The 25,705-nt window shown below is 50.7% G+C and overlaps 1 protein-coding gene across 1 annotated transcript in view; it reads left to right on the top strand.

Moving 5' to 3' along the window:
* Positions 1-25,418, top strand: part of Ankmy1 (ankyrin repeat and MYND domain containing 1) — a 29,339-nt gene extending 3,921 nt beyond the window's left edge. Inside the window, exons 3-16 of the mRNA XM_051190826.1 lie at positions 5,545-6,017; positions 7,741-7,957; positions 8,277-8,435; positions 9,200-9,663; positions 10,631-10,802; positions 13,895-14,035; positions 15,050-15,190; positions 17,016-17,123; positions 17,938-18,069; positions 19,219-19,332; positions 19,644-19,809; positions 23,237-23,312; positions 24,058-24,218; positions 25,237-25,418. Of these exons, the coding sequence (XP_051046783.1) occupies positions 5,545-6,017; positions 7,741-7,957; positions 8,277-8,435; positions 9,200-9,663; positions 10,631-10,802; positions 13,895-14,035; positions 15,050-15,190; positions 17,016-17,123; positions 17,938-18,069; positions 19,219-19,332; positions 19,644-19,809; positions 23,237-23,312; positions 24,058-24,218; positions 25,237-25,283 (2,571 nt within the window). The 3' untranslated portion in view covers positions 25,284-25,418. The remainder of the gene's footprint in view (positions 1-5,544; positions 6,018-7,740; positions 7,958-8,276; positions 8,436-9,199; positions 9,664-10,630; positions 10,803-13,894; positions 14,036-15,049; positions 15,191-17,015; positions 17,124-17,937; positions 18,070-19,218; positions 19,333-19,643; positions 19,810-23,236; positions 23,313-24,057; positions 24,219-25,236) is intronic.
* The last annotated feature ends 287 nt before the right edge of the window (positions 25,419-25,705 follow it).

Raw genomic sequence — 25,705 nt, 5'->3', positions numbered from 1 at the left:
GTCGCCCGCCCCTAGGGCAGATCCAGCCCCACGGCTCAGTGTTCCTGTTGTTCTTTCAGTTACTGAAGTCTCCACGGCATGAAAGCCACCACAGCTTAACCAAAAGTCCTTTTGACTGCTTCCTGTTTGGGGCAACTGTGAATAAAGCTGCCTTGCACACATGTTTAGTTTGGCTTGTGTGTGTGTGCACGTAAACATTAAATGCATGTTTTCATTTCTCTGGGGAAAATTCTACGTGTAGCCTGGGGGTCATGTGTCTGAAAGCTCCCTGTCTATGGTGTTTTATCTTCCACCAATGGCTGTAGGGTGCCAGTCTACATCCCTGTCAACACTTGGTGCTGTTAGCGATCCTTGCTAACAGGATTGTGTTTCCTTGTGGGTGGGAGTAGTTCCATCCTAACAGAGAGCCAGACAGCCTATCATACAGTCCCTCGCCCCTTGCCAGGTCTTTACCAGTCTTGTTATTTGTTTCCCTCAGAGAATCAGCTTTTGGTCCAGCTTATCTGTCCATTTGGTTCTGTTTTAGCATCAGTTTCTTCCTGACCACCCTCCCTGTGCGCCCCTGCCTCCAGTGACTTCCTGAGCTTTTCTCACTGAGAGACTGACTGCTCTTTGTTGTATAGACACATTACTCTGTGTTCCACAATTTTGATTCCCTCATGCCATTTCCACTCAGTTCAAAGTGCTCTGATTGCTTTTTGACCCATAGTTCCTTGTCATTAGTATTATTTTTCATGTCCAGATTTTGGCTTTTGGCTTTTTGCTACTGATGTGCTTGCTTAATATGCACATTTTGGTGCTTTACGTTGGCTCTGACGTATGTTATGACCTAGACTATGGTCAGTTTTTTGTTGTTGGTTTTTTGTTTTGTTTTGTTTTTGTTCTTACTTTTGTGGTGCTAAAGATCAAACCTAGAGCCCTGTGCATGCAAGGCAAATGCTTTACTGTTGAGCTACAGCCCCAGCCCTCTTTTTTTTTTTTTTTTTTTTTTTTTTACCTATTTTGAGACTGGCCTTTAACTCACTGTAAACAAGGCAGGTCTTGATTTTGCAGTCATTCTGCCCAGCTTCCTTAAAAGCTGGGGTTACAGGTCTTTATCACCATGTCCACTCAGCAGACTGACTTTGTAGTGTCTGTTTTCTTTTTAAAATCTGTTTGTTCACATGGAGATCAGAGGACAACTCTGTGGAGTTGGTTCCAGTTTACATGGGCTCAGGGAATGGAATAATGGAATTCTGGCCACTAGGTTTGCATAGCAAGTTTCTCTACCTGCTGAAGCTCTCATGGGCCCAAGTTCAACTGTCAAACACATGTCAGAGATTGTTGACCACAGTGTTCACAGTGTTTCCTGAGTCATGTGTTTTTGATGTTTGTGTTATTATTTTAAGTTGAAAATAAAGGTTTTTTTTTTTGCTTTTGGTCTGCTGACTCTGCCAGTGCTTGAACATGGTAAGTTAGAATGTCTCACCGCAATTGAAATATTTTAAAATACCCCTTACATTGCCACATTCAACTTTATGTTCTTTGAGACCATGTTACTTACTTAATGAGTCAACTTTTGGATTTATTGTATGCCCCTGGTATTTGTCTTATGCTTTTTTAGTATAATGAACTGATATACCCTCTTTAAAGATAATCCCTTCAGGGCAGATTTACTCTTAGCACTTGAGAGGCAGAGGCAGGTTGGTTATGTATGAATTGGAAGCTAGGTTGGTTTATATAGTAAACACAACGACAGCCAGGGCTACACAGAGAGAGACCCTGTATCAAAAATAAACAAATGAAAAAGCCAGAAAACCAAAACTCAAACAAACAAACACCCTCTTGAATATTTCATGATCCGAAGTCTAAATTTAACATTAATAAAGTTATATAAATTTTGGGATATTATTTTCACTGTTTGTGTATCTGTCATTATAATTTTAGAGATTTCTTCTCTTTATTTTTTGAAAGCGTGTGTGTGCTTATTTAAATTTAGTTCAGTAATGGTCAATGGACAGTTATCTGCCTTGTCCCATACAGTGGCTGCATGGTTGAGATACATCTCTCCAAACTAAGGAGTTCTGTAAATGTGGAACATACATCTTGTTCTTTATTACGGCAGTGCTGGGGTGGAGTCCAGGGCCTTACACAGAAAAGGGGACATGCTCTACTGAGCTAGACCTTCAGCTCCCACAGACCAGAGCACATAGATTCATTAATAATAATAATAATAATAAAAGCAAAATACCTGAAAAGATTTGAACATCAGGTATATTTATAAGCGATATTTCAGAAAGGTTGAACTAAATATAAATACTATAGTAAAATAAATTCCACCTCAGGATGGGAGATGCAGCCCGTTTGGTAGAGTGCTTTCATAGCACGCACAAAGGTCTGGGTATGATTGACAGCCACATAAACCAGATGTCATGGATGACATAGATGCCTGTGACCTAGGAGGTGGGGTTAGGAGGAAGAGAAGTTTAAGTTCATCCTTGACTGCTTCGCTCAAGACCAGCATGGGATATGTGAATCCCTTTCTTGGGGAAAGAAAATAGGATTTTACCCAGATTGTCACTTTTTGTAGTGCTTCTACAATTTAAAATAACCTGTTTGGCTAATGGTTTCTCACCTGCTTTTGACCAGGCACATTTGGCATTAGTAGACGCACATTTGGGATTAAGTCTTGCCTGGTGTGTGCTGTGCTGACCTCACTGTCCAGCATTGCCCCCTTCTGACCTTCATTTGGATTGACAGGGTATTTTTAAAACCCAAAACATCATCTTATTTTCAGACCATTGGTTTAGATTTTTTTACACTGTATCCCATTAGGACTCCCCCCCCCCCCCCAGCATTACAGAATAAGTTTTTTGGTTTGAAAAATGCAAGAATGAGTTTAGACTTTCGACCCCATTTTCCTATTTTGAGTTATGTACTATTTTTAGATGTATTAAAAGCACATATTTTCCAGCTTGTTTTGGACAGCATGTCAGGAGATGCCTGGTTTTTTTGTTTGCCTGTTTTTGTGTTTTCAAGACAGGGTTTCTCTGTGTTCCTGGCTGTCCTGGAACTCACTTTGTATACCAGGCTGACCTTGAACGCAAAGGTCTGCCTGCCTCTGCCTCTCAAGTGCTGGCATTAAAGGTGTGTGCCACCACTGTCTGACACACACACACACAGATTATTTTGCATCCATTAAGGGTGTGCACCACCACCGTCTGGCACACACACATACACACATTAATTTTTTTGCATCACTCTTTACATTCTCATAAATGGAATCATGCTGCATGCAGTACTGCCTGCCTGCTTTCTTTTGTTTAAGGCACGACCCTTTTGAGATTCATGTGTTTCTGTGTTCCACTGAGTTTTATTATAGGGAAGTATTTCACTGTGTACATATCACATGGTTTTGATGTTGTTGTTTGCTTGTTTTTTTTTTTTTAGTTCACCAATAGAGGCTCTTTTTAGTTCTTCAGAATTTTGGTTACTTTGAACTGGGAGGCAATTTCTAAGAACAGTTAGAAGCCTCTTAGTCTTCATGTAGACACGCACACGTTTATTCACACTTGGACTAACACCTAAGAGAATGCTAGCTGCTGTGGTCAAGTGTGCAATCACTTTCCTGAGAACCCTCCAAATTGCTTTGTGAAGCGGACATGGTGTTTCAGCAATCAATAAATGCTTCAGTGACTATACAACCTTGTCTCACTTGATAGCCTATTAGTATTTGTGTGGGCATATTGGGACATCTCCTTGTGGTATGGGTTTGGAGCACCTCGATGGCAGGTGATGCTGATTCCTCCTCATTTTTCTCTGTCTATATATCTTTTGTGGTGAATTGTCTGTTTGTATGTTTAGTGACATTAATTGGGTTATTTATGTTACTACGGTTAGAGAGCTCTTTGTGCTAATCTGTCAAGTGAGTATTTTAACAGTTTTATGATTTAAAAAAAAATTCCTCAGCACTGGGGTGTCTTTTGAAGAATAAGTTTAGCGTGATTAAGATTAAACCCAGGGACTTGTGCATACCGGGCAAGTGTTGTGACAGAGAGCTACATCCCCAGCCCTGTTTCTAGCTTATATTTGGAGAGAGGGTCTTACTGAGTCACCCAGGCTGACCTTGAACACATTCTGCACTCCAGCTTGGCCTTGGATTTGCAGCCCTCTTGTCTCTCACTGGAGTAGTAGTAGTGTCTTGTGAGGATCCAACTTGTGTGGCCCTGCTGATATTTGGATGATATTTTTGAGTTGTTTCCTATCAGTAGAGCTGCTGGGTCTTGATCAGGAGCACTGGGGACTCCATGTACCCATGTACAGCTTCTCCCCGGCCCGGGCACCTCGTTCCCTCTGGCTCTGCCTCGCTTGGCCCCTAGTTCTCTTCCTGGCCCACTTGCCCTTATAGCCGCAACCTAAGCTCAGCTTTTTAGATAAGGGTGCTGCCTCCCGGTTGGACCCATCGGGCCTGCAGACCACCTGACTCTTCACTATGTCCTACCCCACATATTACTTCTGTCTACGAATCTCCCACCCTACTGCCTTGGCCCTTCACAGGGTCTTCTGGAAATGTCTGCTGCCCCGTACCTCCCTGTAGAGTGAAACCACCCTCAGACACTGTACCCCTCTGCTTCAGAATCCATTCTGTCAGGCTACAGACCTTCACATCGCCTCTGCCCACCTCAGATTGAAGCCGAGATGAGGTTGTCTTGTGGTGGATGAGGGCACAGGTGCCATCGTCTCTGCACTTTAGGCTTTGGTTGCCCTTTACCTCCCAGTGACCTCCAGGCATCTTTTAACATTGCTTTAGAAGAGTCTGGTCTTACGGGAAGGAAGCTAGGACTTTACTCCGACCCCTGCACTAGACCACTGCTCCCTGTTTTCTTGTCTGAGATCCTTTCTTCTCTGCACACCACAGGCGGGTGGTGATGGAAGCGTTTAGAACAGCCTAGAAATTTCACTCTCCCTTGGAGTCATAGAAAGCAAAGAGCAATTCTCCCCCTCTTCCTCTTTCTGTCTTCTCTCTTCCTCCTCCTCCTCTTCCTCCTCTTCTCCGCTCTGGAGTGAATCAGAATGACAGATGGGATGGTGCTGGTCCCTGATAGGGTTCTCAGAAGGACTTCATCTGCAAGAAACAAACAATAAGCCCGCAGTGTTCACTGAGTGCAGCATCACAGACAGAAGTCTCCCCATCCCCATAAGCACAGAAGCCTGTAGGCAAAGCTGCCTGTCTAGCAGCTAACTTCAGGTCTGCAGGAGTCTCTTAGGAATGAACACATAGCTTCAGCCTGCAGCCCTCTGTCGTGTCCTCAGCTGAGAGAGGTCATCCTAGCCGGGCCCTCAGCACCCTCTCCATGCTCCTACATTCCATCTGAGCATGATGGCTTTGCTCTGGATAGTGCCCAGCACACCTCATACGTGGTGTGTGTGTGTGTGTGTGTGTGTGTGTGTGTGTGTGTGTGTGTGTGTGTAGGAGTACATTTTCCTTGCTGATTTTTATGAAACTGAAACTAAGTAGAAAGCTTGACTGAGTGTCTTTCTTGGCCTTGTGGGATTCCCTTGTAGGGATTGTATAAAGATGACCAACGCTTCGGGCCTGGCATTGAGACCTATCCTGATGGCAGCCAGGACGTTGGACTGTGGTTCCGTGAGCATCTCCTCAAACTGGTGACAGAGGTTCCCGGAAGCTTCTCCTTGCTGAACTACCCAGAATTCTTAGACTTCCTCACAAGCTCAAGGGAAAGAATCAGTCTCTCAGATGAGGAGAAGGTGGAGTGGGGTCTTCCTGAGGAGAAGGACCCCTTCTTCTACGAATATAAACGGTTTCTCCTGAATGATGACCTCACGCTGCCTCCAGAGATTCATGTCTACTCAACTGACAACAACCATCTGCCCATGACGGACTCCCTGCGGAGAGAGCTGGATGATCGCATCTTCATGAATGAGATTCCTCCGTTCATTGAGGACGAAGAACCCTGGCTTATAACAAATGAGACTCCTTTGATGGTCAAAATCCAGAAGCAAACTTACAAGTTCAGGTGATCAGTCTGGTCTTTCTCTCCATCTTGTCCCCTCGTTGAGTAGGGTCCCCTTTGGGAAGGGCTCTGGTGTTCCCCTTTGCTGGGCTGCTAAGGGCCTGGGTACCTCTTGGCATTGCTTGTTGAACATGAACACACAGTGTTTGCCTCAATGACTCAGTCTCCACTGTGCTGTGAGATCAGACATGTGCCTTGAGGGTAGTGAGCCAGGCAGAGCTGTGAGGCATCTATGTTTGTCTAGGGGAACAAGGACCCTAGGCTTCTGCTAACCCACTCTGTGGGGAGGAGTGGCCAGCTGCTGCTGCTGTCCCAGAACAGGAGTGGAACCCTGAAGCGGATGTGACTTAGGGTAAACTCCTGAGTGGAAGCCTGAGGGCAAACCTTGGCTTTTGGACCTGTGAACATTCCCTCTTCTGTAAGCCAGAGCTTGTGCACTTTAAGGCCAGGTTTTTGTCTGCCATTAGAGGCTCTGTGAGTCACTGACATAGTAGAAGAGATTGCCATTATCGTTTGGTAATGAAGAGTGTGGCAGAGAGCCAAGGGTTGGATGCAGGCAAGGAATGGGGCCTGCAAACTGATTAGACCTCTGGTCTTTGCAAGGAAAGCCATGAAAACCTGCACTGCTCTGCTGCCTCTGAAGATATACCCACTGCCGGGGAAAGTCAGCATCCACCCAGGACAATCTCATCACCTTAAAAGTTAAAACACTCAAGTACCTTCCACTGTTCTTACTTCTTTAAACATTGCCCTCAGATATCAGTGAACAGTTTAGAATGCATTTGATGGGCACAGATGACTACTTTCCATCCATCCACCTACACACCCACTCCATTGACTCACCCAACGATTAATAATTCATCCACCCACCCCTTCATCCTTTTACCTGAGAAACTACCCTTACATCTATCCACCCACCCCTTTATTCAGTCAATCTACCCATTTACCCACTCTGTCTATACCCCCATATCCATCTTCCTTCCCATTCCATCCACGCATTCATTCACCCATGCACCTATTCACTACGTCCATCCATCCACACACATATCTGTTTATCCTATTCACCCATCCATCCATCCATTCATCCATCCATCCACTCATCTACCTACCTATGCCGTCCATCCTTTGTGTAACCATCAACTGAGCTCATAAACATTGACAACTATTGAGTGAATAAAATCTATGGGTTCTTGATTGGGAATGGCATTCTGTGTGCACAGGAAGATTCAGTGTTGTGTGATGAGCTGGACCATGGGACATTGATATTCTCTACTCCATCAGAAGGCAAATGAACAGAAGATGGGCTATGTTTGCTTGGCTCCAGCAGGAGCCACGTGCTTGCCGGCTTTCTGCTCACTCAGGGTCCTGCCATTGAGAGCATATTTCCCAGGAAAATGGTAGTGAGCCCAAAGAGCCAGACAGGTACAAGGTTGCAGTGCTCGTGGCTCTGCACTCAGCCTGAGCACTTTACCTCTAGATCACATGTCTCCCTCACTGGGAACTCTGTCCTGATTGTAACTGGCAGGCAGTGCAGCCTTTAGGGCTCAGGGAGATAAAGGAGCAATGGGTACCGAGGGGATTGAGAGCTCAAGGCAGGAAGGGGAATTTTGAGGGGTCAGAAGGAGGAGGGGTGGAAGGAGGCAGCTCTACTTGGGCTCTTTCTTGTCGAAGGCAGGGGATGATCCAGACTGTAGTCTAACACCAACGAAGCCTGTTGTGTTGCCAGGAACAAGAGTGCGCATACCAGCTGGAACATAGCTGCCATCCTGGAGGGGAACCGCAGCTGCTTTGGGCACAGTGGCCCCAAGGAGCATATCTCCAGGGAGATGATCCTGAAGGCGGAGGAAGGGGACTATAACTGGATTTTTGGAATCCTGAGGGACAACCTTGCCTATGCTGATGTAGCTGACTCCAAGGGCTACACAGTGCTGGCTGCTGCCGCGGTAAGTGCTTTCCCCATAGGAACACTGGCCTGTGGACTCCCTTGTGTGGTCCACTCAAACAGTGAGTGTCTGACAGGAGCTGGCCAGTGCTTGCCACTAACTCACCAAACCCCACTCACCCAAGTGTGACAGTCAAAGCCGAATGGAATTAGGCTGGGAGTGATCCACCGTTTCTCCGTTACACAGTAGTCCCTTCACCAAGGCCAAATGAGTGTTGCAGCGCAGCCTTATGAGGGAAGCATGGATGCCCGGTTGTCCTCCTCATGTCCTGCTGAGGGCCGGCTCCTGTATTCATGAGTCTGACCTTGTCACTCTGTAGGTGCATTCCCACCGTGACGTCGTCAACCTTCTCCTGGACTATGGGGCTGATGTAAACAAGAGTACGGACGAGGGCCTCACGCCCCTCAGCATGTGCTTCCTCCACTACTACCCCAGCAAATCCTTCCACCCCAACGTTGCCGAGAGGACCCTGCCCCAGGTCAGTGCCCGCTGGCCACCACACCCTCACCATCGGCCTACCTCCACAGCCACCTCGCTGGTGAGCGAGCCACGCCCATACATGCTGAACGGGAAAGACAAGTCTAGTGGGGGAGGGGTCAGAAGAGAGCGCCTGGGAGCTTCCAAAGGTGCCCCGAGCCACGCCACAGGTACCAAGGGTGTGTGCTCCCTACGAGCCACGTGCGTGGCAGGCTGGGGTCCCAAGACCTCCCCCAGCAACATTCTTGACAGTGTGGCTGGAGAAGAGCCAGGGAATCTAGGGACTTCTCTTTGAGATTCCTGGTGCCTAAGGAGAGAGACAGAGTGCAGCACCGCTGGGCAGGAAAACAACTTAAGCTGCAACCCAAGTGTATAATGAGAATTTTTTGAGTGGGAAGAAAGTAGTGAAATTAATTGTAATGACGCAGTTTTATTTAGCATAAAGTTCCTAGCCCCGGCCCCGCCCTATGTGAAGTCAGTATGAAAAATGAGAGAGTGAGTTATCCTCGGCTTATACGGTGATGTTTGGTTCTGGGCAGATCATGTTTCTTAGGCTCAGGAGGCACAGGTAGGTACGAGCCCCGAGCAATGGCTGCTCACTTCCAGTTCTGAGTAGTGACTTCAGGGTTGTCACCCTGCTCCTGCAAGGGTGTGTAGACCGTGGAAGAAGCCCCAAGCCACCACTCAGGTTCTTATGGCAGCTTGCTGGGGAGGGATGCACATCAGTCCTTCTCTCTAATGAGACCTTCTTGGTGCTTGCCGTAGGAATTCCCCAAACCCTTGATCACTCCCAAAATCTCATTCTTGTTTGGAGAGCCAAACATGGATTACTTCTACGATATGGGCATGTCCACCCCAGGTGGAGAGGAATATAAGTCACCACCACCCATCTCAAGCAGCCTGGATGATGCCCTGGTCCTGGGCACTATACAATCCCGGGAGTCCATCAGCTGGAAGAGCAATATGACTCACAAGCGAGACACCCCCTCAGTGAAGAGTGTCAGCAGTGACATAGACAGAGAGACAGAGGACATGACCGAAAATATGGACGCCAGCACCCTGTACAGCATCGACACAAACTTTGAGTCTAACGTGTGCCTGCGGAACTACTCTATCCACATCTCAAAAGACATCCTGGAGAAGAGTGCCCAGGCCTACAGTTCACTGCTGCACATCCCCTCCTTCACAGACAAAGGGACCGTGAGGAAAATGGCACAGACCATGGCTGAGTAAGTCACTGATGCTCTGTGGTAGGCAGGGGCGAAGGATTGCTTCCAGGGTTAGTTACGTGTTCAGCGGGTACCCATCACAGTCCAGCACTACCACCACTAGGAGCCGTTCCTAGAGACTATGTCCTATCGTCTGGGACTCTGTGATGACTAGATTTATATCAACGTGACAGGAGCTAGACTCATTTGGGAAGGGGGAAGCCTCAACTAAGAAAATGCCCCACCAGGTTGACAGGGGGCAATCCTGTGGTGCGTTTTCTTGATTGAGGGCTGACTTGAAGGGGCCCAGGTCATTGTGGTCTGTGTCACCCCTGAGCTGGTGGTCCTAGGGTTTGTACGAAAGCAGGCTGGGCGAGCTATAAGGAGTGAGCCAGTAAACAGCATCCCTTCATTGCCTCTGCATCAGCTCCTACCTCCAGATTCCTGCCTTGCTTGAGTTTCTTCTGCACTGATTTCCCTCAGTGATAGACAGTTACCTGGAAGCGTAAGATAAAACAAACCCTTTCCTCTCCAAGTTGCATTTTGTCACAGCATTTTGTCACACTGAAAGAAACCCTAAGTCAGCATCCTTGCAAGGGCACCAACGGTGGGGCTGTACTTTCAACACAGGGATGGTGTGTGGTGTGTGCACGTCTGTATCCACCTCACTGTGTGGGACCCACTCCAGGAGGGGCCCGTCCCCACCTCAGTGAGGTTAAGTGACCGTGCTGGCCTGAGCCCTGCAGGACCACAGCTGAGGTTGGCTCGGGTGGCCCACACAGAGAGGTCTGATGTTACCTAGGCTTGGAAGGGCTGACCTTGGGTATTTTCAAGAAAGATTGGATACGGGGAGTACAGTGTGTCTATGCTGTTGGCAGTGTATGCTATGCCTCATTATTTGTGTGGAGGATCCTGTCCAGATCCTAGGTGTGGCGACCACCCCGTACAATCCCTCCATCTTCTGACACTGTTTTTCTGGTACCTACAGACGTAGAAACCGCTGGCTGACCATCAAGTTGCTGCTGCGTAGAGGTGCTGATCCCAACCTATGTCAAGTGCCCATGCAGGCCCTGTTTCTCGCGGTGAAGGCCGGAGATGTGGATGGGGTGAGGCTATTGCTGGAGAGCGGGGCCCGGACGGATATTCAGTACCCTCCACAGGTAGGTGGCAGTGGTCTGAGGGGCCTCTGCAGCAAGATGGATGTGGGACCCACACAGTCTCCCAGGTCCTGATTCTTAAAAGCCCACAGCTCCTCAGGGCCAGCAGTAGGACTGGTTCACCCTGCCTGTAAACAGCCGGCGTGTGAGGCATTGGCGACATCACAGGGGGAAGGTGGCCTACCTCTGAGGTTTCGGGTGTTGTTCACATGGTTTTAAAGGGGTGCTGTTTCTTGCAGTGCGCCACGACGTGTGTAGTTTTCTAATGCAACCCCTTGCCTGAAACAAATGTATGATGAGGGTTATGAGGGGAAGCAAAGGCCAGACCCACCCTCTGTCACAATGGCTTCAGTTTCATGGGGAGACAGGAGCAATTGAAGCGAACTGTGCTTGAAGCTCTTTAGCCCAGCAAGTCCAGCCAGCTGAAAACAAATTTCCTGCCCACATATCTGTTTCTATGTCTCCCTTTGACCATGCCCTGTGTCCTTTCTGCCTTGCTTACCCTGGATCTTCCTGATGCCCACACACTGCTGCTGTCCACACCGGAAGTCCTGGATCTGGACAGCACTACCAGGCTCCAGCTGCTTCCCATTCTGAACTAGGCTCACAAGCACATTGCTCTCAATTCATGAAGCTGTGTGCGGTGCTGAGACTCCGAGGACGGAAACTAAGCAGCCACAGGTTTCGTTGGTGGACTCTTGGCTTTCAGGGCTCTGTTTGTGTAAACCCTGCTCATACCCAGTCCCATCTGAGCAGTGGACAGACCATCCAGTCCTACCCGGTCTTTCTAGCCTTCCCCATGCTACAACTCTAGAAGCACTGTCCTCAGGTACAGATCCCGCCATCTCAACTCCCGACATCCCTGGAAGTGACCTGGGCCTTGTGCCCCAGGAGGAAAGTCAAGGCGAGGCCTGTTGGGCTGCCCTGTGAGACGGGGTAAAGACTAACGCTAGTTCAGTGTATCAGCTGCCCGTTGTCCCTTTGACTGGACTCTGTCTGTGGTTCAGACCTTGGCGAGTCAGGGAGGAACCTGGGTGGCTTGCCCAAGGACAGACAATCATACACAGTTGGGGAAGTGAAAGTCTTGTGGTTAGATTAGCTTGTCCTAAACTTGAGAAACACAGAACAAGAAACAGAAACAAACAAACAAATAAAAGTTCTTGCATCGAGAACCTGACGACACAAGCCCACAGCACAGGGGCCTGGGTGGACTAGCGAGGCCTTGGCTCCCGCCTCCTCTCTCTTGGGTGGCTTCACACTGTACATACTTTCCTGTAATTTTTCTCTTTAGTATTTGAGTCAGAGCATCGTGTGGCCCCAGCTGGCCTCAAACTGGATGTGTGGCGGAGCAGACCTTAATGTTGGGCTCATCCTGCCTCAGCCTCCCAGGCAGCTGTGTTAGCCGTCATGTACAGCACATCCGGCCAAGGAGGTTGCCTTGAAAAATAACTTTGTAGTTCCAGGCTAGCTCTCTGGTTGGCAGTTAAGTCTCTGTGAGCCCCTAGGAGCACAAGTTAGTTGAGTCTCTGGGCTCTGACTGACCTAGGCCCTCTGTGCACATGTGACAGTTGTGTAGCTTGGTCTTCTTGGGGCTCCTAACAGGAGGAGCAGGGGCTGTCTCTGACTCTATTGCCTGCTTTTCGGACCCTTTACTCCTACCGGGTTGCTTTGTCCAGCCTTAATAGGAGAGGAGGTGCATAGTGTTTTGTTTTGTTTTGTTTTGTTTTTTTATCCTTGGGGGCCCACCATCCATCTCCCAAATAAATACATGGAGATTTATTCTTACTGAGGAATGCCTGGCCTTGGCTTGGCTTGTTTCTAGCCAGCTTTTCTAACTTAAACCATCCCATTTCTGTTCAACTACATTTTGCCTTTGGGCTTTTTACCTTTCTTTATTCTGTATATTTTTCTTTCCTTCTTATTTCATGGCTGGCTGGGTGGCTGCCCCTGGCATCCCCTTCTTCTGTCACTCCTCATCCTCTTCTTTAGATGTCTCCTCCTGTTTATTCTCGCTGCCTGCCAGCCCTGCCTATTTCTCTCTCCTGCCTAGCTATTGGCCCGTTTGTTCAGCTCTTTATTAGGCCAAACAGATGTTTTGGGCAGACAAAGTAACACAGCTCCACAGAGTTAAACAAATGCAACATAAAAGAATGCAACACATCTTTGCATCATTGCACAGCATAAATGAATGTAACGCATCTTAAACTAACATTCCACAACACCCAGCTGCTCTTGGGCTGCAGAGACTCCATTCTTGAGTCAGCAGTTGCAGGAGTGTGCCCCAGGTCATGCGCCATGTAGAGTTAATGCTACCTTGCCAGCTTCCCAGTTGGCATATTTCCCTGCCTCATCCCATCCACCCACTGCGGGCTCTTCCTGCTTTTCAGGCTAACTACACCCTGCCTTCAGGTGATTCTCCAGGTGCTTTCATTCAGGGACATCTTTCTATTTGAGTGAGATTATCCTGAGAGGAACTGGGCTGGGGACAAGGGCGTGTCTTCCTGACCGTAGCCTGGCTGCTCTAGCTGGCCTCTCTCAGTTGCTGGTGGTATTCACTCTGAGAGCAGGGTAGTCCCCCTTCATAACCATGAGCTTCTGGAGCTCAGAGACAGTCCATCAGGGACCAACTTCAGACCATGGGGAGAGGGCCACCATGGGGAGAGTCAGAAGGATGGTTAGGAGCTATGAGCTGTTAGATGGTGGCATCTGAACCAGAGCCTGGCAGGGATACAGAGGTGGCACTCTTAGAAGACAGTGTCTGTCAAACAGCCTAAAATGAACTGGGTTCAAGCCCAGTTTATTTTCAGGCATTCACGGCTGTGACCCTGGATGCCTGTGGGTCCCATGGCATATTGAGGGCATTCAATCCATCCATTGTTGTGGGCATTTTTCTACCTCTGCCCTCCTGGGCCTCCTTGTCCTGCACCTCTGGGCCTGGTGAGGAGGAGATGGTGTTGTGGGACCCTGAAATGGTTGCAGTAAGGTATGCATCCTCTCCTCTGATGGGACAGGAAGGACCCTGGCATAGCCCTAACCACGGCCTCACCTGCCTGGCTGCAGATTGGGCTTCACCCTTTCCACACTTACCTTTGCAGCTGCAGTCTCTGACCCCACTCCACATCGCAGCCTCGCTTCCTGGGGAGGAGGGCGTCAGGATCACGGAGCTGCTGCTCCACGCAGTCACTGACGTGGACGCCAAGGCGACCGACCAGGACGACATATACAAAGCTGGCAAGGTGTGGTTCTGTTTGGTTCTGCGGCTGTGTCTACTGACAGAGGGGGGTGAGGTGATAAAGAGAGACTGGTGTGCATGCTCTCTGGTCATCGTGCTCCTGGTCCTGGCCCCTCCTGGTGTGGGCAGGCCAGGTGGATCGGCATGCAACAGTGGCCGTGGGAGGAAGCAGGGTTGACACGCTTGGGAGAAACAAGGCAAAAACAATTGATTAAGGGCTGGAGATGTAGCCAGGCATGGTGTGCATGCCCTTAATTCCCAGTGCTCAGGAGGTAGGGGTGGGCACATCTTCATGAGTTCAGGCACAGTCTAATCTGCATAGTAAGTTCATAGGGAGACCCTGTCTCAAAAAAGGGGAGGGACTGGAGCAGGGACTCTATTGGTAGTGTGGTTTCCTAGCATTCCAATGTCAGTATTCAGGCATCTGCACTGGCCTGCCCTTGGGGTTCTGACAGGGTACGTCCTCAGCTGCAGCCACTAAGAGCATCACGTGTGCAAACGAACTACCTTCCCTGTCAAAAGGGCCCTGCCCACCTCCCATCTTCCTCTCCTTTCTCTCTTCTGTCTCTCTGTCTTCTCCCTGCCTCCCCCATTCTTTTCTTCTGCTGCTCCTGTCCCCTGGGGGCCAGTCTCTCCCCTCCCCCTTCCTCCTTTACCACTCCCTTTCCTCTAATAAAAACCCCTCCACATGAGCTGTCACCTGGTGTCTTTCTCTCTCACAACTTCTTTTTCTCTCATGCTGCTTTTTAAATAACAACATCCTGGGTACCACAGAACAACAAAACAAAAACACCCCCGCACCACCACCACCACAAAAATAGGCTTGGTGGCGCATGCCTGTGAGTCCAGCCCTCTAGAGGGTTTTCTGAGTGCGGTGGGGAGTCATGGTGGCTCGGGGGGGGGGGGGGATTCAGGGCAGTGTGTAGAGGGCTCTGCGGGAAGGTTCTCCACACCGATGGTCTGCCAGCAGGCATTGCGGTACACATAGAACCTGTCTCAAGCCTTATGTTTACAACAGATTGACCTCCTGCCCTCAAGCCTGAAGCTCAACAATGAGCCAGGTCCACCCAGCAGCTACTACTCGAAGAACACATTCATCCCAGAAGAGGGCGGGCGCACACCTCTACATGTGGCCTGTGAGCGAGAGGACAACAAGAAGGTGAGCAGCTGTGGGGCCCTATCCTGGGGTTGACCGGGTTGTCAGAGTGAGGGAGTGTGACCGTGGGGGTAAGGACCGGGCTGAGCCCTGATCCCTGAAGGTTGCTGAATGAGGGATGTTAGGCCAGGCAAGATTTTGTTCAAATGTGATATGTGCCTGTGTGTCTATAAGCTTTCACTTCTAAGTTGGGACATGTCCATGTTTCTACACATGTGGACGCTGGTGTGTGCAAGTGCGCCCATGCATCTCCACACGTGGGTGCTAGTGGGTGGGTGCTTGGCTGCCGCCAAGTGTGTGTCTCTGTGGTAGGCCTGGGCAGGAGAGGGCAGCTCTGGTGTGAGCGGGCGCACTTGCCATGCTGGCTTCTCGATGTGGGAACCCTGGCTGCTGCGTCCAGGCCTGTGCTTCTGAAGCTGCTAGGGTGGGCTTCCAAACCAACACAACACTCCAGTGTTTTCCAAATGGAGTTGAACTGTGTAGGTAAAAGTGAGTGGACAATAGAAAAAGGGGTCTCTGTTTACTCACACCCCGAAGAGCTCCCTGGCCATGCACGGACCCTTGGCTTGCTTGGCTTTGGGTGGCATATGAAGTACTCTTGCCCTTGGGTCAATCATGCTTGGGATCCAGGGGCTACCAACCCCTTAGTCACCCTCTTTCCGCTGCCTGAGTCCCCTAGCCCTGTAGCCACTTGGCTCCCATCTACCTTGGGATTCAATCTGAGCAAGGCTGGTATGGGAACTTCTCAGAAGAGACTTAGTGGCCCGAGCAGGACAGGAAATTGGGAGGCTGTGGGGAGGAGCGTTCTAGGGCACAAGGGTGCAGGCTCATAGGTAACATGGGGAGAATGGAGGGACGATGCAGAAGTGAGATGCAGTGACTGGCCCATCAATCAGATCAGAGCATCCTTAGAGGGCAGAGGAGGAGCTAGACTTGGGGTCCCACCATTTTCTCTAGGACTCCAGAGTGCAGCTGTGAACCCTGGGAACAGGGGTAGGGAGTTTTCAAGAAGGCAGGCTGACCAAGGTTCTGGCCAGTGTGAGGCATGGGCCTGAACAAACACTTCTCCGTGCACGTGGATGTCAGATTTGGAAGCTATGGGAAGATTGACACTAATGTGGCATTCTCATTAGGTCATGGAGACATCAGTGGGGAGGGTATGGGGTGTCAGAGTCCGTGAATGAGGACATAGAGAGCTGCACAAGTCCAGCTCTCACACCTACACGATCCACTGAAGATGGAACAGCTTTCCCAAGAGCCCCTCCACAGACTTCTGGCATCTCGCCAGCCAGTTGCTGAGACTGTGGGAAATGGCCCGGGGAAGGAGATCGGTCCCCAGCTCCTAGGGTTTGTCACACCCTGAGGTATAGTGTCAGCAAAGTGTATAGGGCAGCTAGAGAGAAGTCCCTGCTGTGGGGGAGACTGAGGGACCACTGACCACCGATGGTCCTGGGGAGAGGTTCACAAGTGAGCCCAGGTAAAGGAACCCCCTCCCATTATCCCTGTCAATGGTTGGTTGGGGCCTTTGGTGTGGTCATGTTACCTTCACTATCCTCGGCCCTTTGAAAACACACTTCTAGCCACTTTATTTACCAGTGCCTTTCCTGTGTTCTCCCTGTAAATGAATGTTTGGAGTCTGTCAGGGTCGTCCATCTCTCTTCCCCCATGTCCCTGCTTGGAATTTTTGCTTAGGTTGGTGCTGGTGCAAGGAGCCGGCAGTTGGGTGACTGGCTTGACTCTGGAGGTGGCAACTGTGCTATTGGTGGCGTGTAAGGGCTCACTGGCCATGCGGCCTCTGCTTTCATGTGCTCTGCCTTTGTTCCAACAGTGCGCCAGAGACATAGTCCGGCTCCTTCTCTCGCACAGAGCGAACCCAAACATGCTGTGGAGCGGCCACTCCCCGCTCTCCCTGTCCATTGCCAGTGGGAACGACCTGGTGAGCCTATCTGTGCCCACGGACCTGGTGCCTCGTGCACCTGGCTCTTGTGTATTTGGCACTTGCGTACCCAGCGCCCATGCACATGCGCACCAAGCAACTGCGCTATTTCTGCCACCGTTGATGCCCTTCCTCCAATCAGCCACTGGGTTTCCTGTCATTTTCTCATTTCTCCAGCTACTGATTGGTTCATCTGCCCAATCTCCCATTCACCAACCCGTCCAGCCACCTACTGGCCACTCTAACCATGTAGCTGCTCAGCCTGCTTTCCACTACTCACCCAGATATTCGTCTAGCGGCCCACCTACTCCTCCGTCCACCCTCCCACTGGCCTGTCACTCCTTCACTCGTCCGCTCACCCTCTCCTTTTCGTTTGACTTTTGCTTACTGAGCAGCCTCTGTGAGAAGGCGGGCACCACGGAGATCAGTGGGCTTTAAATAAAGCCTTCATCTCCGCTTTGAGGATCCCCCAACACACAGGACAGCTGTAGGAATCAGACCCTACGTTGGCATCCAGCACAGTTTTAGATAATTGGCCGAAGGGCTCAGACAGATGGGCTCCTGGCCAGTGGTGCGTACCTGCCCGAGAGCCATGCTCTTTCCCGGGCTAGAGAGTGAGACAGGAACAGAACCATCAGAGTAGCTGCCTTGGTGCATGCATCAAAATGGTGCTGGAGCCAGGCCCTGGGTAGAGCTGCGACTCCTCCTTAAGGAGCTTGTCCACGATCCTTCCCACCCATCATGTTCCCTGTGGGTGGGACCTGTGGGTGGGATCCAGGGCTATGGTTGCTGAGGAGTCTGTCTGTGTGTCCAGGTTGTGAAGGAGCTCCTGTCCCAGGGAGCTGACCCCAACTTGCCTCTGACCAAAGGCTTGGGCACTGCCCTGTGTGTTGTGTGTGACCTGGCCTATGAGCAACAGAGGAGCATCGAGAACAAGATTGCTCTGGTGAGGGGAAACAGGGAGGAGGCTGGGGATGAGGTGGGGGATGGAGAGTACTGACTGGGTTCAGGGTGGGATAGGCTGGGTCACCCTGAGAGCATGTCTTGACTAAAATAGACTAAAGCACTCACAGTGCCTACCGCCCAGCATCCACCTTGCACAGCGCGTGGGAAATGAGATGGTGTTAATCTGTTGACAGTATCTGGATCTGGCAGGTCTGCTTGTACAGTGTGGGCTTCCTGGAATCCAAGATTTGTGACCTGTGTGAGTGAAATATGCTAAGAAAGTTGACGGTACGTTTGTACCTTTCCATAATGCCTGGATGCATTTATTTACTGTGTGTGTGTGGGGGGGGGGGTGGAGGGCAGTCTTGTTCTGTAGCCTCACCAGCTTCAAATTTGTAATCTTTTGCCTCAGCCTCCTCTCTAAGTGCTGGAATTACAGCTGTCTACCACCACACCCAGCTGGAATTGATTAAATAACAGCCACATCTATTCCATAAGCCGCTGCCCACCACACCCTCCTGATTTCGATTGTCAGTCAACTGCAGCTGTTAGTTTCTTTGATTGTATTCCAGTTTTCATTGTGTACTTTGACAACTCTCGGGTAACATGTTGTACTTCACATTATACATAATAATATGTACAGACTAAGTAATGGCTCAGAAATGGGCCCAGGAGGTTGTACTGACTCAGAGGCATTGTACTTCCTGGCGAGTTGACTGAGGGTGCTTGTGACTTATGTAAGCAGCATCTAGCTTTTGAAGGCTGACTGATGCTCCACTGTACGTGTACGCCCCAGTCTGCTTATCCATTCATGGTGTTACTGTGACCATGAATAGAGCTAGGGAGGGCTCCCATCCAGGGAGTGACATCTTAGGATGACACTAGAAGGTCAGTCCTGTCTATTGTATTTGTCTCTGACTTTCTCACACACAAGAGGGATGTCCACCACGGAGAAGGCAGGGGACACCAACCCTTCTGGGCAGCTGTGCTCTGCTGCTGGGCGGCGCCCTTTGGCTGCCTTTCAGCTATCCAGTAAGTGTGTTCAGAGGACCTGAGAGCCACGCGCGTCACGACACGGGCACGTGTGAAACTGTGGCTCCTGTCACCCCTCCGGTGGTCCTGCGTGCTTAACAGATTGTGTGTTCTGCAGATTGACCGGCTCATTAGCTACGGGGCAGATATCCTGAAGCCTGTGACGATTGTGCAAGGGGACAGGATGGCGGTAGGGACAGCTGTGGACTATGGCTACTTCAAATTCTACCAGGTGTGGCTTGGGTTCCAAGCAGGCCCCCCCCCAGACCTGGCTGCTCTCGGGGAAAGTTAGGGGTCCACAGCCAAGGCTGTTCTTCCAGGACAGAGGACCTCATGAATGCTAGCATGTGCTTTGGGCAATTGTGAGCAAGTGTTCTGCTGTGTCTCACAGTCCCATGACCAAGGACAGAGAGGTGGCCCTGCTCACTCGGTTACTCTGCAGTCTGGGCTGGGGATGGCCTGCAGCCCTTGGTGTCTCTTGAGTGGTCCTGGCTGGCAAGTGGCAGCCCCAAGGACTCCTAGTGACCCTGTGCTCTGTCATAGGACCGGAAGATCGCCCACTGTCCCTTCCATGCTCTGATGCCAGCAGAGCGGGAGATATTCATGTCCCGGAAAAGGCTGTTAGAATATATGGGTTCGCAACTACGGCGTGCCGTCCTTAACAAAGAGAGCCAGCTGGACGTGAAGGCACTGTACCTGAGCAAGAGAGGTAGGAGAGGTTGGCTCAGCCCAGCTCTGTACTTACCCCAACGCCCTCCTTCTTCAGACCTGTATCAGCTCACCCACATTCTTCCCGTACCCTCCCCTCCCCCACTGACAATGTCCCTGATGATTTCACTTTCACGGTCACATCAGGCTGCGATGTTCCCTGTTCCAACTTTCTCACACACGTCTACCCCGTCCACCACTCTTCCCCAACACTCCCACTGAGCACATATATCTTTATGCCCACAGATGCCTTCACATTGTTCCCAATGTACACCAATCCACCCCCCCCCACACACACACAGGGACACCATCTACACCGTACACCCTACATCCATATGCACCGATACCTGCCACAAAACCACGTGGGGTCCACTCATCCACACCCGTCCCAGCATAGACGCCAACCTGTATACTGTCCTTATAGCCACAGTTCCAGCCACAACTAAATATAATCAGCTGTTTCCCTACAGGGTAACCCACCCCTACCCGCAGCCACATCTGCTACACACATGCATGTCTACCCACCTGCACCCTCGCACCCCGATATCCTGGCCGGCCCCACCTGCGCTTATCCTCTCCCCCCCTCCCCCCCCCGTACTCACATCCACCTACCCCCTGTTCCCAGCTACATGCCCACACGTACACACAGCCGTCTGCACACCCAAGCTCACACACAGCACTACCACCTTCTCTTATACACACAACCAGCCTTCCCCACACACTACTCGCATCCCCACCCATAAACCTACTAGGCACTCCACGTTTATGCCCCGAATCTACTTATTGTACACATACGCACATACAGACACAGCCACTAACTATTCCTGGACCTTTGTCCCCGCCCCCCCCCCCACTAACATATCCTGACTCAAACAGCTGTCCCCAAAGGATGAAGAATGTGGAGGCTGGGATCTGGGATCTGGCCAGTGTGACTGGGAGGTGATACTTCTCTCCATATGCAGACTCTACTGTGGGACACAGGCTCTGTCTTCCCTATGATTTCACTGAGAATGCTGTGTCTCTGAGCTCTCACAACAGCTGCTAGGCAGGGGGCTTGGCTGATGGGAGCTGGCTGAAAAGACCTGACAATACAGCCTCTTCTTTCCATCACCGAGTAGATCCCGAAGCGGGGATAACACCCACAGACAGGTTTGCCATCCCTCACTCTGTTTCCAGAGCCTTAGTCCTATGCTGTAGAGCAGCAGGCTTTGTCAAAGAAACAGACTCCTCTTCAATAGCACATGGACCAGTTCAGGCCTGATGGTGAGAGGTGCCTGTGAGGGAGGTGGCCCACTGGTACCACAGGTGGCTTACTACTAGAAAGAACTAGGGCAAACAATGGCAGAGGAGCAAGCTCAAGCACTGGCCGTGGAGACTTCCCCCAAATAGCTGTAAAGTGATTGACTCACTCTGAAGGGCAATTTGTTCTGAAAACAGTGGAGCAAGCAGCCCAGCACTGGCGGAGCTGATACCTAGGCTGTCATGGACAGAGACAGAGAGGGCATCTGTGGCCATGGCCTAGACTGCATTCCATAGAGCAGAATCAGGAGCTTCCTGCTATGGGGTGGGGACGCCTCACAACCCAGACAGCCATCAAGCACATGAACAGCAGCAGCAGCAGCAAGCCTGGGCTGGGGTGTGGGATTAGGACCTAGCACAACACCAGGACTAACACAACAAGACATGCGTGAAAAGAAACGAGAGTCTAACTCCTGTGCTAGCATCAACCACAGGCACTCGTGGTGAGGATCCAGATGTCACATGTTACAGGAGTGCCATTATAAACATGTTCAAAGAACGTGGCAAAGAAGTAAAGGATTGTACCCTGGCAACAGCTTGCCTAGTAGAGAATATCAGTAAAGAAGAGAAATTATCAAAAAGAGCCAGGCAATGGTGGCACACATCTTTAATCCCAGCACTCGGGAGGCAGAGACAGGTGGATCGCTGTGAATTTTGAGGCCTGCCTAGTCTACAGAGCAAGTTCCAGGACAGGCTCCAAAGCCATACAAAGAAACCCTGTCTCAAAAAACCAAAACCAAACAAACAAACAAGCAAACAAGTCAAAAAACAAAACTAAACAAAAACACAAAAAGGTGTGAATTCCACACAATCAGTTCAGCCCTATTAACCATTCACTTAGAGGGTCTTGGCTGTAACTGAAAAAGAAATCCTCAAGCGGGAAGATAATGTAGGGGTGAGTTCAGTCTGAAGAAAAGAGAAGAAAATACCAAAATGAATGAACCGATGTTCTACTGCTCATCAGATGTGTGATACCCGTGAGCTCACCAGCACATGTGTATGGATTCCAGAAGAAGGGAAAGTAAAGGGAAATAGTCAAAGATGTGTGAGTTTGCAGTATCCCAGGGACACAGAAAGTGCTAATCACTACATCCTAGAAGATCAATGCCAGGAAATCTAAGTGCAAAGAAATCCAGGAACACTTCATAATGAAATGTCAGAAACCTCGAAGACCAGGAGTAAATTAGAGCATCAAGAAAAAGATGGCTTAGTACTTTCAAGGGAGGACCAGTAGTTGGCTTCTCATCAGACATCACTAATTTTTTAATGTGTGTGATTGTTTGTCTGCTCATACATATGTGCACCATTTGTGTACCTGGTACCCAGAGAGGCCAGAAGGGGGTGGCGGTTCCTTTGGACCTGGAACTGCCATGTGGGTACTGGCAACTGAACTCAGGCTTTCTGATTAGCAGTCAATGCTCTTTACCACTGAGCCACAGAAATTCCTCAGATTTTTTTTTCTTATAGCTAGCAAAACTATCTTTAAAAAAAGGCAACACAAAAATATTCCTTGTTATGGGAGAAAGCATTCATTTTGGTTTACAGTTCAGGAGTTGTGCTAATGGGAGCATGAAGCGATTGGCCACCTTTTATCCTCAGCAGCACAGAGGGGGGAATGCTGGTCTCCGCTCCGCTCTCCTTTTTACTTAGTCTGGGCCCCTATCCCACGGGATGTTGTCACCTACACTCAGGGTCGGTGGAGCCATGTCGGTTAAGCCTTCCTGGAAATGCCCTCATTGACATGCCTGGAGGTCTTCCTCCTAGGTGATTTAAATCAACAAGCAGACAAGATTAACCACCACCGTGGACTCCACAAATGTAGGTTTCTGAACAAGTAACGACTGGCCTCTGAGAAAGAGCAGGAGAACATAATCAGGACCTCAGAGACAAATGGGAGGTCATCAGGGCGACGCCTTCAGAGGGTCTGCAAACTGGGCAAGGCTGCGCCGTAGCCTTTAGTGTTGTAGCAAGGCAAATCCTGCATGGAAGTGAATGGCGAAGGTAGGACCTAGGCAGGGGCTGCAGGTGGGTCAGCCCTATGCAGGTGCAGGTGATGGCCATGGGTGAGGGCCTGAGCTGTGACACCGGCCCCACCCCACCACCAGGGGCTGACTCAGATCTCTCCACAGCGGAGCTGTCCCCCAGCCACAGGCTGAAGAAGAGGAGCTCCAGCACGTCTAAGATCTCAGCCACAGAAAAGCAGCAGTGAGTGCTGTGGCCTCTGGCCCTACCCTGCTGCCCCTGTAGGGCCACCACCTTCTCTCTCTGTCCCCAGTGGCAGAGCCTTGGCTGGGCAGCTCAGCGCACAGGTGGAGGCTCCAGCCTGAATGAGGCTAACAGATAGTCTCGGGCTCAGTGAGCTGGTGTTCTGGGTGGGGCACACTAGCGCCACATCCTCAGAAGGGTGGCCACCTCCTGGGGCAGGGCATAGCCCAGCGCAACCACTGTCTTTCCAGAAACTCCCTACCATCCTCTTACAGGGTGTTTCTGTGGCAGAAGGGTCCCCTCTGGGAAGGACCCAAGCATATTTGTGGGAACATCTGTAGCATTAATCCTGAGGGACAGGACACGGGTAGGGAGGGTGGTGGGGAGCATCTTCTGTGGACATGGAGGAGGCTGGTGTCGAGTCTCCCCCCAAACACCAGCTCTGAGGTCTGCTCTCACTCAGGTAGCTGACTCATCACAGCTGAGCCACTCACAACCCAGTTCCCGGTGCTTGTAATCTGCCTCCAGTTGCCATGCTGGATGCGCACGCAGCCTTCACAGAACCTGTGGTAGGCCCAAAGGCTTGGTGTGTATTAACTGTTGAGAATAACCGTGTGGAGACCATTCTGGGCGGGGACATCAGGTCTTTTTTCCATATGTGGTGGCTGCTCAGCCTGGTGGGATGCAAGACTGTCTTAGGAGCCCAGGCATGGGCACAGCCCTGACCGCGGGAATTCTGTTACAGCCTTGCCTTTTACAAGTTTTGCTACCAGTGTGGTCGCTCCATTGGGGTTCGCCTCACACCCTGTCCCCGCTGCTACGCAATCCTGACCTGCAGCAAGTACTGCAAGACCAAGGCCTGGGCCGACTTCCATAAAAAGGACTGCAATGACATCATGATTATGAGTAGGTTGGGTGCCACGTTGGGATGGGCTGGGAGGGGCCTACTACTGCTTCCCAGGACAAAGATGCGGGCCTGGGGAGTGGGTAGCAGAAAGAATCACCATCGCCCTTGGAAGCCCTATAGCTTTATGATGCCTTCCCGGAATTCACAGCTGGGACTGAATGGGCAGTGGTGTATTTTGTGTGTGTGCGGGGGGGGGGGGGCGTGTATGTGCATGTCATGGCAGGTGGAATGTGGAGGATAGAGCAGGAGCCACCCTGATTCCCCACCTGTGATGTCACTACGGACGACCACTTCTTGAAAGTGTGGGCATGTAACTTCCTTGCAGAGCCAAGACATGGGTGCCAGGGGTTTGTTGTCCCTGAATATCTGCTAGTCACAAGACAGGGGCTGCTTTTGAGGTGTCCACCCAGCAGTCCCCCTTAGACTTCCTAGCCACGTGGGTCTCAACCGGTGTCTGCTTCTATTGATGGCCTCCCTGTGACTCTTTGCCCTTCCCCTCACTCTCCCACTTGGCTCCGCTAAAGTGGTGAATGGCACAGGGGTCTGGCTGTATTGCAGCCCTGGCATTTTGCGGGCATTATCCACTGCCCTGGGCTTGGCACCTGCCAAGTGGGTGTGCTGCTCCTGCCTGAGGGTCCTGCTGTGAACACTACATCTCTGATTTGTTCTCTATAAAGCATGGATCTCCTATAGCAGGTACCCTCAGTGGGGGATACCCAGAAGCTGGTAATAGCCTTTGTCTTGCAGATCTTGTGGGGAGTTGCCTTTGAAAGGGTGACCACAGCCAACACTTCTCTTGCTGAAGGCAGCATTTATAAGCGCTAGGGTAAAACATAAAGTAGCTTAGACCAGGGGGAGGCCCAGGGAGAGAGACATTTTGGGCCTAGGCTTAGTGGTCACTGCTCCTGGGCCTGGCCTCCTAGGGATAGTCCAGGCTCATCTACCCCTTGAGTGTCTTGCTCAGGCCCAACAGTTGGACCTCCATACTCTTCCCTATGCCTCCTCTTGTCCATCCAGTGCCCCATTTGGAAGACTCAGCTTGGAGGGAGTCAGATTCCCCGTGAGGGGACAGTGCTTGGTGCTGAGCCTGGGGAGGAGCCCAGGGTTGTGCCCTGTGGTTGCGCCTCATGCAAGAAGTGTCTGTGCCACTGCGGCTGCATGTTGCAGCTGTCTTGTCCTCCTGACCCAGCAATAAAGTGACCTATAGCAATAAAGTGACCTATGCTGTGTTCTCAAGTCTGTGTCCTGGGCCACGTCTCGGAACCCTGTCCAGGCTGGTCATGCCGACCTTGTTGGTCTCTCCTAAGACCTGTGCTGTGGAAAGGAGCAGGTAGACAGGACTCTGCTAGAGAACTACAGGACAGTGGCAGCTCCTGGCTCATGCTGGCACTGGCTTTCCCGGTCGTAGCCATTCTCGGCTGTCTAGGTTCCTTCCACGGACTCCCAACTCCCTATGGCATCCGGGGTACTCTCGCAGTGCATGTCT

This window comes from Phodopus roborovskii, unplaced genomic scaffold (genome assembly GCF_943737965.1).
Source record: "Phodopus roborovskii unplaced genomic scaffold, PHOROB, whole genome shotgun sequence".
In the NCBI taxonomy this organism is placed as follows: Eukaryota; Metazoa; Chordata; class Mammalia; order Rodentia; family Cricetidae; genus Phodopus; species Phodopus roborovskii.
The sequence above is the reverse complement of the archived record's forward strand: the minus strand, read 5'-3'. Positions and strand labels throughout refer to the sequence as shown.